The sequence below is a fragment of the Periophthalmus magnuspinnatus genome, chromosome 16 (genome assembly GCF_009829125.3).
Source record: "Periophthalmus magnuspinnatus isolate fPerMag1 chromosome 16, fPerMag1.2.pri, whole genome shotgun sequence".
Lineage (NCBI taxonomy): Eukaryota > Metazoa > Chordata > Actinopteri > Gobiiformes > Gobiidae > Periophthalmus > Periophthalmus magnuspinnatus.
Window position 1 is genome coordinate 32,016,998 of NC_047141.1, and position 17,663 is coordinate 32,034,660.

The window sequence follows — 17,663 nt, forward strand, 5'->3', positions numbered from 1 at the left end:
GTTATAGCGGCTAATTTGGAGCTGTGTTCCATATTTGGAATTCTGACCACGAGTGTCATAGCAACCAAAGAGCCAATCAGGAGAGAGGCTGTTGAAGGTAACGCCCCTCCCCGCCCACAACACTGGTTTAGCAGGGAGCGGGCGCTTAGCAACGCTGTCAATCAAACCTGTTGCTAACGCTAACAGGAGCGACCTCGAGGAAAGAAGGACCTGATCTGTCTGTTATTAATGTTCAGATCTTGATTTACAAACATAAAAGTTTCTCTCTCTGTCTCTCTCTCTCTCTCTCTGTCTCTCTCTCTCTGCCTCTGTCTCTCTTTGTCTGTCTCTCTCTCGCTCTCTGTCTCTCTCTCTGTCTGTCTCTCTCTCTCTGTCTCTCTCTCTCTCTCTGTCTCTCTCTGTCTCTCTCTCTCTGTCTGTCTCTCTCTCTCTCTCTGCCTCTGTCTCTCTTTGTCTGTCTCTCTCTCTCTCTGTCTCTCTCTCTCTGCCTCTGTCTCTCTTTGTCTGTCTCTCTCTCGCTCTCTGTCTCTCTCTCTCTCTGTCTGTCTCTCTCTCTCTGTCTGTCTCTCTCTCTGTCTCTCTCTCTGTCTGTCTCTCTCTTCACAGACACAATAGTGAAGTAAAACCCCAGGATCATGTAGAGGGTTAATACTCCCTTTTATGCAGTTATATAAATATCTGTACATATATTATATATAAAAACGTGGGAGAGAACAGTTTCTCCTTCAGCTGAGCTCTTGCTTGTGTTTTGTGCAGGATGCAGTTTGGAGGTTTGGGGCAGCTCGTGGACGGCGTCCTGGGCGGAGACGACTTCATAGAGACCAAAGAGCTGCGGGTTTGGTCTGGATACGACTACCTGGGCTGGAGCAGAGAGACGCTGGGACAGCCCAGCGTGGACATCGAGTTCCACTTTGAGAAACCACGAGTGTTTCACAACATGCAGGTACGAAGCACGAGAGACGCCACCGTAAGACGTTTAGGCAAGGGACGTTCAGGCAAGGGACGTTCAGGCAAGGGACGTTTAGGCAAGGGACGTTCAGGCAAGGGACGTTTAGGCAAGGGACGTTCAGGCAAGGGACGTTTAGGCAAGGGACGTTTAGGCAAGGGACGTTTAGGCAAGGGACGTTTAGGCAAGGGACGTTTATTTGTGCAGCATAATCTGTAGACAAAGTCATTTAAAAGACATTAAAATCACAATACAACAAATCAACACATAAATAATCTTTATACAAATATAATTAAAGGAGAAAAGTGCAGAATAAACCCCCTTCAGTCTCAGCAGCTACAGAAACATTTGAGTCTGGAGTTAAACATCGTCAAAGTCGAGGCCTGAGTCACATCTTCAGGAAAAATGAGCCAGATTTAAACTGAACAAAACTCAAACACTGATTCAACATGTTTAGTCCCGGTTTAGTCCTGGTTCAGTCCCGGTTCAGTCCCGGTTTAGTCCTGGTTTAGTCCTGGTTTAGTCCTCTTGTTCTTTGGTGCTTTATTTATTTGCCGTTGACACAGAAACTTTACACCAATACAACTTATTTTTTACAATATTTAAGTCGACAACAGACTTTAAATATAATAAATGTTTAAACGTGTCTGTTTCACAAAACGACGTCTGTTCTGCCCTCGAGTTCAGACGGAGGTGATTGACAGGCGGATTAACCAATCAGAGAAGAGAAACACATGACCCTTTATATCAAATCCAACATGGCGGCTCACGGTTAAGTCTTTTCTGCGAACGAGATCCAAGACGCCGCTGCGATCCAACACGCCGGGGTTATCGGATACTGCGATCAGCGGAAACTCCAGCCATATTTTTCCAGTGGCGTTCCGGATACGATTATAACAATGTCCCGTAATAAAAGTCCAATTATTATTTTCGTTGCGTTGGAAGATTACACGGTTGATCGTTAGTTGGGACGTGTTAATTTGGCGTAATGTAAAGGACGATAATCTCATTTCGTTTCGGTCGGAGTTTGGTTCGGCGCCGTGACTCTATCTCCGAGCCAGAGTTATGTTGTTTACCTCGGAGTTCTGGCCGTGATCCGTCAGCTCCGGAAGTTTAACTGGAGCAGCTCCGTTTAATTAGTTTAATGTCCCGTTGTTTGTCACGGGGCCGAGCGTCTGCGACGGGGGAATGCGCCGCGTTGCATCGGCAGCTGTTTGTGGGGCTGCGGTTTTCGGGGTGAGATTGTGAAGAAAGAGGAAGAGGAGGAAGAGGAAGAGGAAGAGGAGGATGAAATGAAAGGAGGATCCGATCAGACGAGACGACGGACGTAAATCTGTGAACTGGAATGTGGGTTTGGGTGGAACGGAACATGTCCCGGTGTCAGCATTTCTCAATGGGATGATCCAGTTTTGTCTCTTTCTCTCTTTTTTTGCTCTTTATCTTCCAATTTCTCTCTATCTCTCTCTCTACCTCTCCCTCCTGTCTCTCTCTCTTTCTGCCTCTCTGCGACCTTCTCTCTGTCTATCATCCATCTTTGTCACTCTCACTTTCTATTTTTCTCCTTCTCTCCCTATTTCCCCCTCCCTCTCTCTCTCTCTCTCTCTCTGCCAATCAATCTTCCTTTCTCTCTCAATTTCTCTCTGTCTGTCTCTCTTTCAATTTATCTTTCTATCTGTCTCTTCTCTGTGTCTCTCAATTTCTCTCTGTTCCTATCTATCTGTTCCCTTCCTTTTTTCTTTCTCTCATTCTCTGTCTATCTCAATTTCTCTCTTTTTTGCTCTCTTTCTCTTCCAATTTCTCTCTGTCTCTCTACCTCTCCCTCCTGTCTCTCTCTCTCTCTGCCTCTCTGCGGCCTTCTCTCTTTCCATCCATCTTTGTCCCTCTCACTTTCTATATTTCTCTTTCTCTCTATCTCCCTCTTTCTCTCTTTGTCTTGCTGTCTTCCCCACCCTCTCTTTGTCTATCCATCAATCTTTGTCTCTCTCACTTTCTTTCTCTCTCAATTTCTCTTTCTATCTGTCTCCCTCTTTTCTCTCTCTTTCTAGCTCAATTTCTTTCTCTCCTATCATTCTGTTTTTCTCTTTTTTCTTTCTTCTCCCTCTTTTCTCCTTCTCTCTCTTTTTTGCTCTTTCTCTCTGACTTTCTCCCACTCTGTCTCTCTCTCTGCCTCTCTGTCACCCTCTGTCTCTCTATCTGTGTTTCTCTCTCCTTCTATCTTTCTCTCTCAATTTTTCTTTTTTTTTTCTTGTTGTCTCCCTTCTCTCCCTACCCCCCCCCTCTCTCTCTGCCAATCAATCTTCCTTTCTATCTCAATTTCTCTCTTTCTGTTGCTGTCTCCCCCATCTCTCTCCATCTCTAGCTATTCATCTTCCTCTCAATTTCTCTCTTTCTATCTCTCTGTCCTCCTCTTTTTTCTCCCTCTCTTTGTCTGTCTCTATCTCAATTTCTCTCTCTATTTTTGCTCTTTCTCTCCCAATTTTCCCCTCTGTCTTTGTCTCTCCACCTCTCCCTCCTGTCTCTCTCTCTCTGTCTCTGCCAATCGATCTTCCTTTCTCTCTCAATTTCTCTTTTTTCTTTCTTGCTGTCTGCTTCTTTTCTTTCTCTCCTTTTTGCTCTTTGTCTTAGTCTCTCTCTGTCTATTGATCTTCCTTTCCCTCTCGATTTCTCTCTGTCTGTCTCTCTTTCTGTCTCAGTTTCTCTTTCTAGCCCTGTCTCCCTCTTTCTCTTACTGTCTTCCTTTTACCGTCTCTCTACCTCCACAGTTTGTCATCTATCTCTGTCTATCCATGTATCTCTCTCTCTCTCCTCCCTCTCTCTTCGTCCCTGTCTTTCCATCCAGATGCAGATGTTAGCCTGTGGTGTTAGCCTGTGGTGTTAGCCTGTGGTGTTAGCCTGTGGTGTTAGCCTGTGGTGTTAGCCTGTAGCTAAACGTAGCGCGCGGCGTTAGCTTGTAGCTACAGAACTGAGTCGATGATCAAAGTGGAAAAACCTGCAGATTTATTTATTCAAATGTTTTGTTTTATTTCAGTTTATTTCAGATTTTGAACTGTTCCCCCTCTCTCCATCTCCCTGTGTCTCTCTCTTCCTCTGCTTTCTCTCTTCTCTCTCTCTGCCTGTGCTTTCTCTCCCTCTCTTCTCTTTCTCTCACTCTCTCTGCTTTCGCTTTCTCTCTCTCACTCTCTCTGCTTTCCTTCTCTCTTCCTCTCTCTACATCTAATTTTGAATCTCTCTCCTCTCTCCACTCTCTCTCCTCTCACTCTTTCCCCTCTCTCCACTCTCTCTCTCCTCTCGCTCCTCCCCCTCTCTCTCCAATCTCTCTCCTCTCTCTCCACTCTCTCGCTCCTCTAGCTCTTCCCCCTCTCTCTCCACTCTCTTTCCTCTCCTCTCTCTCTCCACTCTCTCCTCTCTTTTCCCCCTCTTTCTCGGTCCTCTCTCACTCACTCTGCCTCTGCTTTCCCTCCCTCTCTTCTCTTTCTCTCTCACTCTCTCTCTGCTCTCCTTCTCTCTTCCCCTCTCTCTACGTCTAATTTTGAATCTTCCTCTCTCTCCACTCTCTTTCTCCTCTCGCTCTTCCCCCCTCTCTCCACTCTCTCCCCTCTCTCTGTTCTCTCCTCTCTTTCCTTTCCTCTCTCTGCTCTCTTTCCTCTTTCTCTCCTCTCTCCCTCACTTTCTCTTTCACTCCTGTTCTGTCTCTCCTTCTCTCATTCTCTTTATTTCTGCTCTCTCTCCCTCTTGTCTGTCTCCTCTCTCTCCCTCCTCTCTCTCTCTCTCTCTCTCCCTCCCTCTTTCTCTCCGTTTGTTTTGTCGTCCTGAGTCTCTCTTTCAGACCCACAGGTCGCGTAAATAAAAGTGAGAACATGAGCCCGGTGCTGTTTCATTTCTCTGGGGTTGTTTCTCTCCCTGAAGTATCTCTCTCTCTCTTAACCTTTTCACCGGCCGTAACCCGTTTCCTCCGACTTCAACAAAAACACCGACACCTCATGTTGACCTTTGACCTCTGCCTCTTCAGGGAATTAAACTGGAGTTTGGTGTCGAAACAGCAAACCAGATCATGAGCGGGCAGCGTTTAACCGACTTTAAACCATGAGCGCAGACGCCGTGAAAACCGAAATGACGTCAATTGATGCTAGCAGTTATAGCGGCTAATTTGAAGCAGTGTCCATAGCAACGGGTATCATAGCAACCAAAGAGCCAATCCAGAGCGAGGCTGTTGGAGGTAACGCCCCTTCTCGCCCGCACTGCTGGTTTAGGAGGGAGCAGGCACTTAGCAACGCTGTCAATCAAACCTGTTGCTAACGCTAGCGGAAGAAGGCGCCCGATTCGTCTGTTATTAACGTTCATATCTTAATTTACGGAAACAATAGCGAAATTAAAATAACAGGATCACGTGAAGCGGGTTAATGGGAACATTTAAGACGGCAGCAGTTACGGAGAAAGTGAGATGGAGCCGGAAACGCGTGTACGCCCATTTCCTGTTTGCAACGCGGCGGTTAGCAGGTTAGCTCTGATTGGTTGTTCAAAGTGTAGTACGGTTTATTGGAGCAAAGTTATAGTTTACTTTAGGAACAGGATTATGGTTAGAAAAAATGTGTAAGTGGTTTAAAAAAAAAGTGGTTTGCGTTAGTTAGCGTGTTAGCGATAACTTTAAAATACAAAATGGCCGTCTACTAGCCTCAACTCCAGTCTTACGTCTTTAAATAAAACTGCTGAAAATATAATAGTTTACACGTTACCACGACAACCAGAACTACGTCAACATTCTACGTCGCTCCAGTGCATGCGTGAAACTGTTAGCCCCGCCCACTCAGTCCCTTCCCCCGCAGCTACTTGTTTCCACGTGGTTCTCGTCTAACAAAATATTTTCTAAAATGTACCAGGGTTTTGTTTTTATTTTATTTTATCGGGTACTAACCGCTAACACGTAACACATTTAGATCTCCCCCTTTAGTGTCTCCCCTCTCTTTGCTCTCGATGCTAACTCGCTTCCCCTTCAGAGCGCTATCTCAGTGAACATACCTCTATTGAAACTACTGCACATCGCTACAGGTTTGTGAAGTTGTAGCGCACAGTTTTGTATCGTGTTTTGGGATATTTACAGAGAATTGTCATGTGGGAGCGTGGGTGACGTCAGCTTGTGGGCGGGGCTTCGTACAGAATCGGGAGAGATCACTAGATTACTCAAACACGCATGGACGACATCTAAAACCTCTTCAGACATGTTTTTGATGAGGGAAAAGCGTTATAACATGGGAAAAAGCTAAAAAAAAATTGATTTTTGCGTAATACCACCTCATTTTTGGACGTTTTTAAAGTATTTTATCGTAGTATTAGATTAGAACATACGCCGATTATTACGTTTTGTTCACTGTAAGCTAAACTTTTATTGGTCTTGTCTCGTCATAGCGGCAACGGCTTCTGCAAAGGTCTAAATGACTAACTTTACTCTAACAAACGCAATTAAACCTGAGCCCAAAGCGTTTTCTGACGATTCAAATATGTTTTTTCCAAGTTTTTTTTCCACAAACTAAACTCGCCCGGCTCAGTTTCACTTTTACGTAAATACAACTCTTTAAGATTGTCGTGTTTACTCAGATCATTTGGGGAATTAGAGATTTCATGTCAAGCTCTCGTACGTTTATGTAACATTTTGAACCGAAGTAAAAATCAAACTCGCGTCCAGACGATTGTTGATTAAGATCAGACGGACGACGACACAAATATGTAACATGTGTAATATAAGTCCGGCTGTGATTGGCCCGGAGCGGCTGTTTTCCCTCACGGAGTTGTAAATCACGGTGAGTTCGTGTTTAACGGTGAGTTTGAACATTTCTCCGGAGGAACAGGATTTTTGAATGATATTATAACTATGTGAGCGTAATCGGGATACAGTCGTCCATCACTATTACAGTTCACCTTTCGCCGTCTCACATTGTGTCGTGCGTCCTGATTGGCTGTTGGACTGTAGACCATTGCGTTCTGCGTCCTGATTGGCTAAGGGACTGACAGTGTGACTCTGAAGTGCTGTATGTTTGTGATTTGTTTTCTCCCCGACAAAACCCACAATGTCGATGAAACGTTCTGCACCGACAAAGACGCCTACGAAGGTTTGAACTTTGAGAGAGTTTAAACGAGAGAGAAATGTGAGAAAATGTTAACGCCTGTGTGAGAAAAGTGTATAAAGTGTGTGGTGAGGGGTTTTACAGACAAAAACAGAGAGAATAAAAAAGAACATAAAAAATTAAGCTGATAATTTAATAGAACATAACCCCCATGATAAACGGGGGACCACTGTCTTCATAGCTTGACTTGACTAGTTTCAAATTATTTTAGTAAATCTGGATGGATGGATGGCCCTACTGGCTCGCTCTATTGTTCTCTTTGTTTCCTTTGTTTGCTTTGGGTCTGAGGGTGGAGTTATAGATGGAGGACAGGGGATGTCTAAAGGCCACATTCCTGTTCAAGGAAGGATCATCTTTCCTACCTGTCCCCAATTTATAACTCCATCCTCAGACCCAAAGCAAACAAAGGAAACTAAAAGAACAATAGAGTGAGCCAGTAGGGCCATTAAAGGTTGAATGTAGGCCATTAAGGCTGAAACTGTTAACAATAGCTGTATGTAGGCTAGTCATACTTAGCCTAATTATTCAGCTGTAATGGGCACCCTAGCTCGCTCTATTGTTCTCTTTGTTTCCTTTGGGTCTGAGGATGCAGTTATAGATGAGGGAAAGGTGATGTCTAAGACCCCTGTTCCTGTTCAAAGGAGGATTGTCTTTCCTACCAGTTCCCAATTTATAGCTCCATCCTCAGACCCAAAGGAAACAAAGAGAACAATAGAGTGAGCCAGTAGGGCCATTAAAGGTCGAATGTAGGCCATTAAATAGCTGTATGTAGGCTGGACAATACTTAGCCTAATTATTCAGCTCTAATGGGCATCCTGGCTCGCTCTATTGTCCTCTTTGTTTCTTTTGTTTGCTTTGTGTCTGAGGATGGAGTTACAAATGATTTTACTTTACTACAGCTCGATGGACCGTGATCTCGTCCTGATGTTTTTTTTTGTTTTTTTTTAACACAGACGTCCACAGCCAGAAATAAATAAATAGAAGCATGTGTTTTGGAGCAGAGTGGAAACTTCTGGATGAAATGCGATTTGCGAAATTTTTTATTTTTTTTGTATGTTCCCTGTTTTGTTTATGTTCATGAATTCAACGCTAAAAGCCATTTTGAATTTGTTTTTGAAAAGACTCAAATCAAATCAAATCAAAAACATGGTGGTTAATAGATTTTCCCGTATCATCCCGCCTTGTTACGACTGCGCACAGTGGAGCCTTTGTGAGGGTCCTGCTCTCCATTAAAGGGGTTTATCGCACTGACCCTATGGTATTTTAACATATCTATACATATATGTTTTTTCTTTTTACTCAATTACAATGTTTTTTTAATTGAAAACTTGAAAAACACAAGGTCAGTTCTCCACATAACAGACGCAACCTACGTCCGTCCTATCTACATGTTTAATGCCGTACTGTGAAACATTTCAGACCGAGCGGTAACATCTCCATGGAGACAAGAACCCGCAAACCAAAATCTCACATGCAAAGTTGAGAATAGCATCAGCGCTAATTACAACGGTTTTAATTCAAAATTTTATTCGCAATTTGCATTCACTCACATGTCACTATATTTTCTGGACTTAAAGATGTACTCTGGAACTTTTCATATGGGGGCCAGCTCTGTTTTTTTGCTTGTTTCCATGGAGATTTTTTTTTTTTTTTTGTACTATCGACCGAATAATACTAATGTTTAAAATAAAATAAAATAACATATAAAATTAAATATAAAATGAAAAAATGAAGCATAAATTTGTAAAAAAAAATAAAATAAAGAAAAATAAAATAAAAAAATACATTAAAATAAATTAAAATAAAATAAATATCGTCGCTTTACTTGGAATGTTCCGTGTTACAGCATTAAACATATCTGTATCGCATTTATGTCATTACACATTTATCTCTATAGATGGATGCGTTTAATGCTACACTGTGGGACTTTTCAGGCAGAGCAATAACCAAACCCTTGTACCTTTGAATAGTTTGACTCTTTGGACGGGTGTTTCTGATCCACAGGTTCGACAAAAGAGACAAAAATTTGGACAGTTTGGACAAATTGGGACAAAACGTATTCTTAAAAGTCCCACAAATGGCGTCTGTAATGGGTTTGTGAGTTTTCTCCCCCGACAAAAACCCACAATGTCGATGAAACGTTCCGCACCGACTTTGCGGATTTTGCCTATTCCGGGTTATTTTTAGAACGTGACCCCCGCGGTAAACAAGGGGCCGCTGTATATAACTCTACGGATTGACTGATTTATACGGAAAACGCTGAAAACTTATTATTTTTCTTGCCAAGTTTTGGGTCCGTCAATCATCGTGCGTCGTAAAAATCCTTCCAAACTGACAGAAAATGTGCCTGAATGTAGAATTAATGGCACCACCTTGTTCAGAAAGTTGGTAAATATGTTCTATACAGGCAATAGAGCTGTTTCCGTGGCAACCAGAGACGCGCAGTGCATCGTGGGCTTTGGTGCACATGAACACGGAACATTTTAGACAAATAAAGTGACGTTGTGTGACTTTAGCAGCGAGACTCTACGCAACAGAAATGTGAGTTTTTGCACTTTTAAAAAAAATCACTAATCACTATGTAACTTTCCGTACCATCCTCTGGAACCGTCTCCATGGCGACAGATAGGTTTCATGCCAAACTGTGGAAGGTTTAACCAAAAGAACAACATGGAAAACCAGCAGGAACGGGTTTTTCAGTGCAATAAAAACCAAAATGAAAAAAAAAGCAACATGATTTTTATTTGGGGGGGTCTATTTTCTGGCAAAAATGTTACGTACTGGAGCTTTAAGTAGATATGTTTTTTGGTAGAGAGACCAAAGCTGTGAGAATTTTGTGATCCATGGGGTTTAGCATCCAGTTATAAGCCACATTTTGAGGACTTTTCCCCAGTCAAAAGATCTAATATTTGGTTTTGAATTCTTAATCGCTACGGCAACAGTCCGATTTTTTTCATCTTTCCAAACCTCATAGTTACCAACAACAGAAGGTCACGCGCTCATTAAGATCAGGTTTGACTAGACACGATGTTGGTGATTTGTTGTTAAAGTTTTTGTTGTTTTATTCTGACGCTAAAAAGTCCTGGAAAGTTTTTATAAAGTCCTGGAAAAAGTCATGGGGAAAAAAAGTCCTGGAAAGTTTTGCAAAAGTCCTGGAAAGTTTTTATAAAGTCCTGGAAAAAGTCATGGGGAAAAAAGTCCTGGAAGGTTTTACAAAAGTCCTGGAATAAAGTCCTGGAAAGTTTTGCAAAAGTCCTGGAATAAAGTCCTGGAAAGTTTTGCAAAAGTCCTGGAATAAAGTCCTGGAAAGTTTTGCAAAAGTCCTGGAAAGTTTTGCAAAAGTCCTGAAAAAAGTCCTGGAAAATTTTGCAAAAGTCCTGGAAAAAGTCCTGGGGGAAAAAAGTCCTGGAAAGTTTTGCAAAAGTCCTGGAAAGTTTTGATAAAGACCTGGAAAAAGTCATGGAAAAAGGTCCTGGAAAGTTTTGCAAAAGTCCTGGGAAAAAAAAGTCCTGGAAAGTTTTGATAAAGTCCTGGGAAAAGTCATGGGGAAAAGGTCCTGGAAAGTTTTGACAAAGTCCTGGGAAAAGTCATGGGGAAAAGGTCCTGGAAAGTTTTTATAAAGTCCTGGAAAAAGTCATGGGGAAAAAAGTCCTGGAAGGTTTTACAAAAGTCCTGGAATAAAGTCCTGGAAAGTTTTACAAAAGTCCTGGAATAAAGTCTTGGAAAGTTTTGCAAAAGTCCTGGGAAAAAAGTCCTGGAAAGTTTTGCAAAAGTCCTGGAAAGTTTTGCAAAAGTCCTGGGAAAAAAGTCCTGGAAAGTTTTGGAAAAGTCCTGGAAAGTTTTTATAAAGTCCTGGAAAAAGTCATGGGGAAAAAAAGTCCTGGAAAGTTTTGATAAAGTCCTGGAAAAAGTCATGGGGAAAAAAGTCCTGGAAGGTTTTACAAAAGTCCTGGAAAGTTTTGCAAAAGTCCTGGAATAAAGTCCTGGAACGTTTTGCAAAAGTCCTGGGAAAAAAGTCCTGGAAAGTTTTGGAAAAGTCCTGGAAAGTTTTTATAAAGTCCTGGAAAAAGTCATGGGGAAAAAAGCCCTGGAAAGTACTCGTAGGATTCGACAGCGTCACGTCGTCATTTTGGCTTCTCGCTCGTGTGACGTGCAGCGTCCATAGGGGGCGCCGACAGCTTCACTGGACGCAGTTTTCTAACTCATAAATCAGTGAACTTGTTTCTTTTATTAAGTCATTTTAGATGAATATTGTGATTTAAAATGCGCAAATTATAACAAAATTATCCACGAGTGTCTGATTTAAAGGCAAAACTTCCTCCTGACGGTAAAGCTAACAACAGCTAGCATGCTAACATGCACTTCCTGATTCTTGGTTCTTGCTTTTACAACATATCTGCACCAGGGAAAGACGCATTTTGCTCAAAAACATGGGGAAAAATGGGGTACAGCTCCTTTAATTTGCCGTTATTTTTAATTCACGTTCCAGCTCCGGTGTAAAGTTGTCGTTGTCCGTGTAATCCCTAAAAATCCCTAAAAATCCCTAAAAATCTAAAAGTTGTGGTTGTTTTGCCTCATTACTGTTTCCCTCTGTGTCTTTCAGGTTCACAGTAACAACCGTCACACGCAGGGAGTCCGTGTTTTCAGCAAAGTGGAGTGTCTCTTTAAACCAGGTCTGCTGAGGCCCTGGTCCTCGCCCGGCCTCACGCTCCCCGTCCCCCTCGACGACCTCAAAGACCCCTCCTCTCGACCCGTCACGCTGCCCCTCGGAGCCCAGGTCGCGCAAATCCTCCGCTGCAAGTTCTTCTTTGCGGATCGCTGGCTCCTCATTAGCGAGATCTCGTTTCTCTCTGGTAAGCACAACACCAAACCGAGGTGCTTCCCGTATAATTTGTTGGGGTTTTTTTTCATCTCGTTGAAGAAACTTAGGCCTGAATCGCTTAGCAACAGTTGCCTTAACAACGGGTAATTATGAAAATGTTATAAATAAATCCACATGCAAAGTTGGAGTTGAGAATAGCATCGACGCTAATTACAATGGTTTTAATTCAGAATTGTATTTGTAATTCAGACTCACATCTCACTTTATTTTCTTGATTTAAAGATGTATTCTGGAACTTTTCTAATAGGGGCTAGGTCTGCCTTTTGCTTGTTTCCATGGAGATTTTTATTTTTTTGTTTTAACAATGGACTGAATAATATTTGGGTCTAAAATAAAATATAAGAATAAAATAAAAAGTGAAAAATAAAATAAAAATACAAATAAAATAAAAATAATAAAATAAAATAAAAAATAAAAAAATAAATAAATAAATAAAAATAAAGTAAAATAATTCACAATAAAGTAAAAGAGCAAAAGGAAAAAATGAAAATTAAATAAAATTAAAAAAAGGAAAAGTAAAACAAATTTAAAAAGGAAAAAAACAGAAAATTATAATACAAAATTAAATTAAAAATTAAATATAAAATAAAATATTATACAAAATAAAATAAAAAATATGAAATTTTAAATATAATAAAAAAATAAAGTAAAATAAATTTAAATATTGTTGCTTTGCGTGGAATGTTCCATGGTACAGCATTAAACATGTCTGTATTGCATTTATGTCATTTCACATTTATACCCTGGACCTTCTGTAACTTGTCCTGTTTATCTCTATAGATGGACATGTTTAATGCCGCACTGTGGGACTTTTCAGGCAGAGCAAAAACAAAACCCTGTAGTGCAACTTTAAATAGTTTGACTTGTTGGACGGGTGTCTCTGAACAAAAGTTTGGACAGTTGGGACAAAACATATTTTTAAAAGTCCTACAAATGGCGTCTGTAATGGGACCAAAACCCATCACAACATTTTTTTTTTCTTATTTCAAACTAAACTTTTATTTCAGGATAAATTGTTAAAACTGGTGAAATCTATTTTTTAGCTTTTTTAATTATTCAGCGCAGAAATAAAATGAACTTTTCGTACTTAAAAGAAAAGTCAGTTTGGAATTTAAAGTGAAGACAGGTGTTTGTGCTCGAGGTTCTGCACATGACGCTCTACAGTTCCAAGATGGCGGCTAATTAAAGTGTCCTCTGTGCTGAACCCGGCCGTCGCTCGTGTGGTGATAAGAATCAGGCTGTGTGTGTGTGTTTGTGTGCGTTTGTGTGCGTCTGTGTGTGTTTGTGTGCGTCTCTGTGTGTTTGTGTGCGTCGGGGTGTGTTTGTGTGTGTTTGTGTGCGTCTGTGTGTGTTTGTGTGCGTCTCTGTGTGCGTTTGTGTGCGTCTGTGTGTGTTTGTGTGCGTCTGTGTGTGTTTGTGTGCGTCTGTGTGTTTGTGTGCGTCTGTGTGTTTGTGTGCGTCTGTGTGTGTTTGTGTGCGTCTGTGTGTTTGTGTGCGTCTGTGTGTGTTTGTGTGCATCTCTGTGTGTTTGTGTGCGTTTGTGTGCGTCTCTGTGTGCGTCTGTGTGTGTTTGTGTGTGTACCTGGGGGTCATTGAAATGATTTGACTCGGTGAAGCTCGTCTGGATCTGGCCCGGTTCCACGTCTCTGATGAGTGATCGTTTGTGTGCGTCTCTGTGCGTCTGTGTGCGTTTGTGTGCGTCTGTGTGCATTTGTGTGCGTCTGTGTGCGTCTGTGTGCGTTTCTGATGAGTGATCGTTTGGAGCTGCCTGAAGAGCTGAGAGTTTGGGGCCTCTTCACCAAAACACTGAAATATTATGTGTTTAGAGCCTGGACACGGTGGACACTGTGGACACTGTGGACACTGTGGACACTGTGGACACTGTGGACACTGTGGACACTGTGGACACGGTGGACACGGTGGACACGGTGGACACTGTGGACAAAATGCAGCTCAAACTGGGCTGTGCTGTTCATTTTAATGGAGGTGGTTTCTATCGTTTGTCCAGGTCTGTTTGTTTTAAAAGGACAAAATGAAAATGTAAAATTAGAATTTATCAAAATATGAGGAATTTGTGGCCCCCAGGTTTTTATTTTGGACTAAAACTAAACCAGGACTAGACCAGGACTAAACCAGGACTAGACCAGGACTGGACCAAGACTCTTTTGGTCAAAACTTACTCAACAAAAACTATTTGAAGAAACACTGTGTAACTTTCCTTACCATACTTTGGGACAGTCTCCATGGAGACAGGTTAAATGTTGCACTGTGGAATATTATGGGCAAATGAACAACATTTCCATGGAAACAAGCAGAAACAGGCCGTCCTGCAGGGTTTGTGGAGAGGCGAGCTCAGTCAGAGGGAGGACGTGTGTTTTTCAGTGTAACACAAACCAGAATGAAAAAACAAAGTTACATAGTGGAGCTTTAAGCAGACGTGTTTCCACATCGACACAGAGTTTGGTGAGTGAAGAATGAGAGAGTTTACGACAGATTAATGTGGCTCCATGTCCCAGTTTGAAAACTTTTATGAATGAAATGACCACAGCAGCTGGAGAATCTGCACCAAGAAAAACATCGTAAATAAAGACGAGAGTGATTTTAAACTGTCCTCCCCTCGGCCTCTCTCTGTCTCTGTCTTTGTCTCTCTCTTTGTCTTTCTGTCTCTCTCTTTGTCTCTGTCTCTCTTTGTCTTTCTCTCTGTCTCTCTCTTTGTCTCTGTCTCTCTCTTCGTCTCTCTGTCTCTCTTCGTCTCTCTGTCTCTCTCTGTCTCTGTCCTTCTCTGTCTTTGACTCTCTCGCTCTCTTTGTCTCTCTCTTTGTCTCTCTCTTTGTCTCTCTCTGTCTCTCTCCGTCTCTGTCCTTCTGTCTTTGTCTCTCTCTCTCTCTGTCTCTCCGTCTCTGTCCTTCTCTGTCTTTGTCTTTCTCTCGTTTCAGAGCCTTTTGACTCAGATCCATCGGACGTGGACTCAGTTCTTCCTAATCTTCCCGAAGTCCCGTATTTCAACAGTTCTTCTCTTCCGCCCGTTAAACCCAGTCCTACCTCCACCTCGTCCAACACCACCCGTCCCAGCGGTAAGTCCACTCCCTCCGTCCACATCGTTCTTTCTCTCCCAGAGCCTCTCGTCTCTGAACAACTAAAAAAAACACATAGACGGCCTGAGTTTAAATGACGGGCTGCGTTCAGTCCAGAGTCGTTGTGGACGGCGTGGACGGCGTGGACGCACATCAGACAAAAATCCTTGACGCGTGTCCAGGGCGTCCGTTGCATCTCTGCGAGGGGCTTTGGATGTTTGTTCTCCCTGTGTCTTTGTGGATTTATTACACTAAAGTCTTTCTCTGGTGCGATCTCCATAATTAAGTTTGTTCGTTTGTGGCTGAAAATGACGTGGCTAAATCGCTGTACGTTGTCTCTGATTGGTTGACTCTGTGCGTCAAACGTTAAAAGCTCAGGTCTTTATCAGCTCTGACGCTTTGGACAAGTGAACAGAGCGTCTGACGCCTGATTCACGCCGCTCTGACGCTTAAACAGCCACAGAAACAGAACGGCCGAGACGCTCGTCCGCCACAGACTGACCCTTGGACTTTACTGACCATTTTTGCCTCGGACCATCTGATCTTTTCACTTTTATCGAGTCACATCTTTGTTCCATTAAAGGGTAAAAGAAAATAAATAGATCTACACGTTCAGTCTGCTCCAGCGTCTGTGGCGACGTGGAGAACGTTTTATTCGTTGTATTCGTCGTACTCGTCGTATTCGTTGTACTCGTCGTATTCGTTGTACTCGTGTATTCGTTGTACTCGTCGTATTCGTCGTATTCGTTGTACTCGTGTATTCGTTGTACTCGTCGTACTCGTTGTACTCGTCGTATTCGTTGTACTCGTGTATTCGTTGTACTCGTCGTATTCGTTGTACTTGTAGTATTCGTTGTATTTGTTGTACGTGGCTCCTCTGATTTCGAGATTCTAAACCTCGTAACATGAAAAGATCTGAACTTTTCCCCCTGGACAAAAACCTGGATTTATTTTGTCAAAGTTTAACTGAACAGATCAAACTAAAACCTTCAAGTCAATTATTCCACCGTTGTCCAAACTTCTCCAAATCCGCCCGTGGATTCCAGTCGTCTCCGCTCGTACGACTTGTTTTTGCCGAGTTCTCCGTCTCTCTGCGTCTCATCGTTCCCATCGTTCCCATGAGCCTCTTCTGTTTTATCCTCCTCCGTCTCCCGTTTTGTTCCGTTTTGTTCCGTTTCTTTGTCACTTTTGTGGAGATGAGTTTGAACACGTCCACGGAGGCTTCAGGATTTTTAAGTCAAACCAGGCTCTGCGTCTGAACGACCTCCTGCTGCTCGCGGGCTTTAAACTCCTCTGGACCGCCGCCAGGGATCTCGGAGCGTAACTCAGCGCACGATTGCAATCTCCAAGTCGTTATTGCACAAAATGAAACAGATTTAGCTCCATCTGCAGCTCCTTAAGATCTAACAGGTTCTATCGTTTAGACGGAGACAGACCCGGAATTTGCACATGTTTAACACAGAAACCCTGCAGATTTAGGTTTTAGTTCTTCTCTCAAACTGGAAACGCTCTGTTCCACCTCATGATGTCATCAAGTGGCGATACAGGAAGTGCTCCGCTGTGTTTTTCTTCATTTCTAGAATCATTTGGATCATTTCAGCGCTAGAATTGTCAATCTCTCCTGAACTAAAGGTAAAAAAAAGGTAGATGTTAATGTGAAAACTACCACTACCACATGACATCACAAGGTGGAACGTTGCATTTTAAGGTTTGTAGATGTAACAGACTGATAATAAAGCGTGACTCAAACATGTGAATGAAACAAAACACAACTCCAGATCTGATTTTGAAGAGGAAACATAATTAGAACATGACTTCTATTTTGCTTTAACTTTTAACCATATTTTACTGATTTCCCGTCTCATTTACCTGCTCCTGATTGGCTGTTGGACTGTAGACCATTGTTCATCAGGACCTGATGGTCCTGAACCAGGACTAAACCAGGACTGAACCAGGACTAGACCAGGACTAGACCAGGACTGAACCAGGACTGGTAGGCACCTTATGACATCACAAGGTGCACAGAGCTGTACTTAAGTGACACTTTGGTAAAAATGGAACCAAAACATCAACAAAACTTCAGATTTCTGTTGACACTCGTCTTTCATTTTTCACTGTATTCATCATTGCTTCATGTCCATCCTCCGCCCCATAGACCCCCAAAACACCACCTCTTCCTCCACCTCCTCCTCCTCCTCCTTCACCACGGAGCTCCCCGGTAACTGGACCCTGTCAGGTGAGATGGAGGAGCCCCGGGAGGAGAACTCCGGCCTCCTCCGAAACTCCAAAACGCCGACACAGAGCATGGGGAACGGGAGGGAGGGTCAGGAGGGAGGGTCAAGAGGGAGGGAGGGGCAGGAGGGAGGGTCAGGAGGGAGGGTCAAGAGGGAGGGAGGGTCAGGAGTTTGGGCCGGTCCCTGGAGGACGAGGCTCCGGAAAAAGAACTAACAGATCCACACTGTAAAACATCTGCCCCAGGCTCAAAATGCTCACGTTTTGAGGAGGTTTTGACTCGTTTGTTTCTTCTTGTTTTGGTTAAACTGTGAGTTTATGAAGAAAATGAGGTCATTTTTACATCACAGAAGAAAAACAGCAATTTAATTTAATTCTGTTTATTTTTGTGCAGCAGAAAATCACAGCAG

At 42.7% G+C, this 17,663-nt stretch overlaps 1 protein-coding gene across 5 annotated transcripts in view; it reads left to right on the forward strand.

The window, feature by feature from the left end:
* Positions 1-17,663, forward strand: part of ddr1 (discoidin domain receptor tyrosine kinase 1) — a 130,174-nt gene that overhangs the window by 89,264 nt on the left and 23,247 nt on the right. For 3 of the 5 annotated variants that reach the window (XM_055227672.1, XM_055227675.1, XM_033981311.2), the window contains exons 8-11: positions 757-943; positions 11,669-11,918; positions 14,884-15,021; positions 17,177-17,257. In XM_055227672.1, the coding sequence (XP_055083647.1) occupies positions 757-943; positions 11,669-11,918; positions 14,884-15,021; positions 17,177-17,257 (656 nt within the window). The remainder of the gene's footprint in view (positions 1-756; positions 944-11,668; positions 11,919-14,883; positions 15,022-17,176; positions 17,258-17,663) is intronic. The other 2 variants (XM_055227674.1, XM_055227673.1) reach the window with 1 other exon arrangement.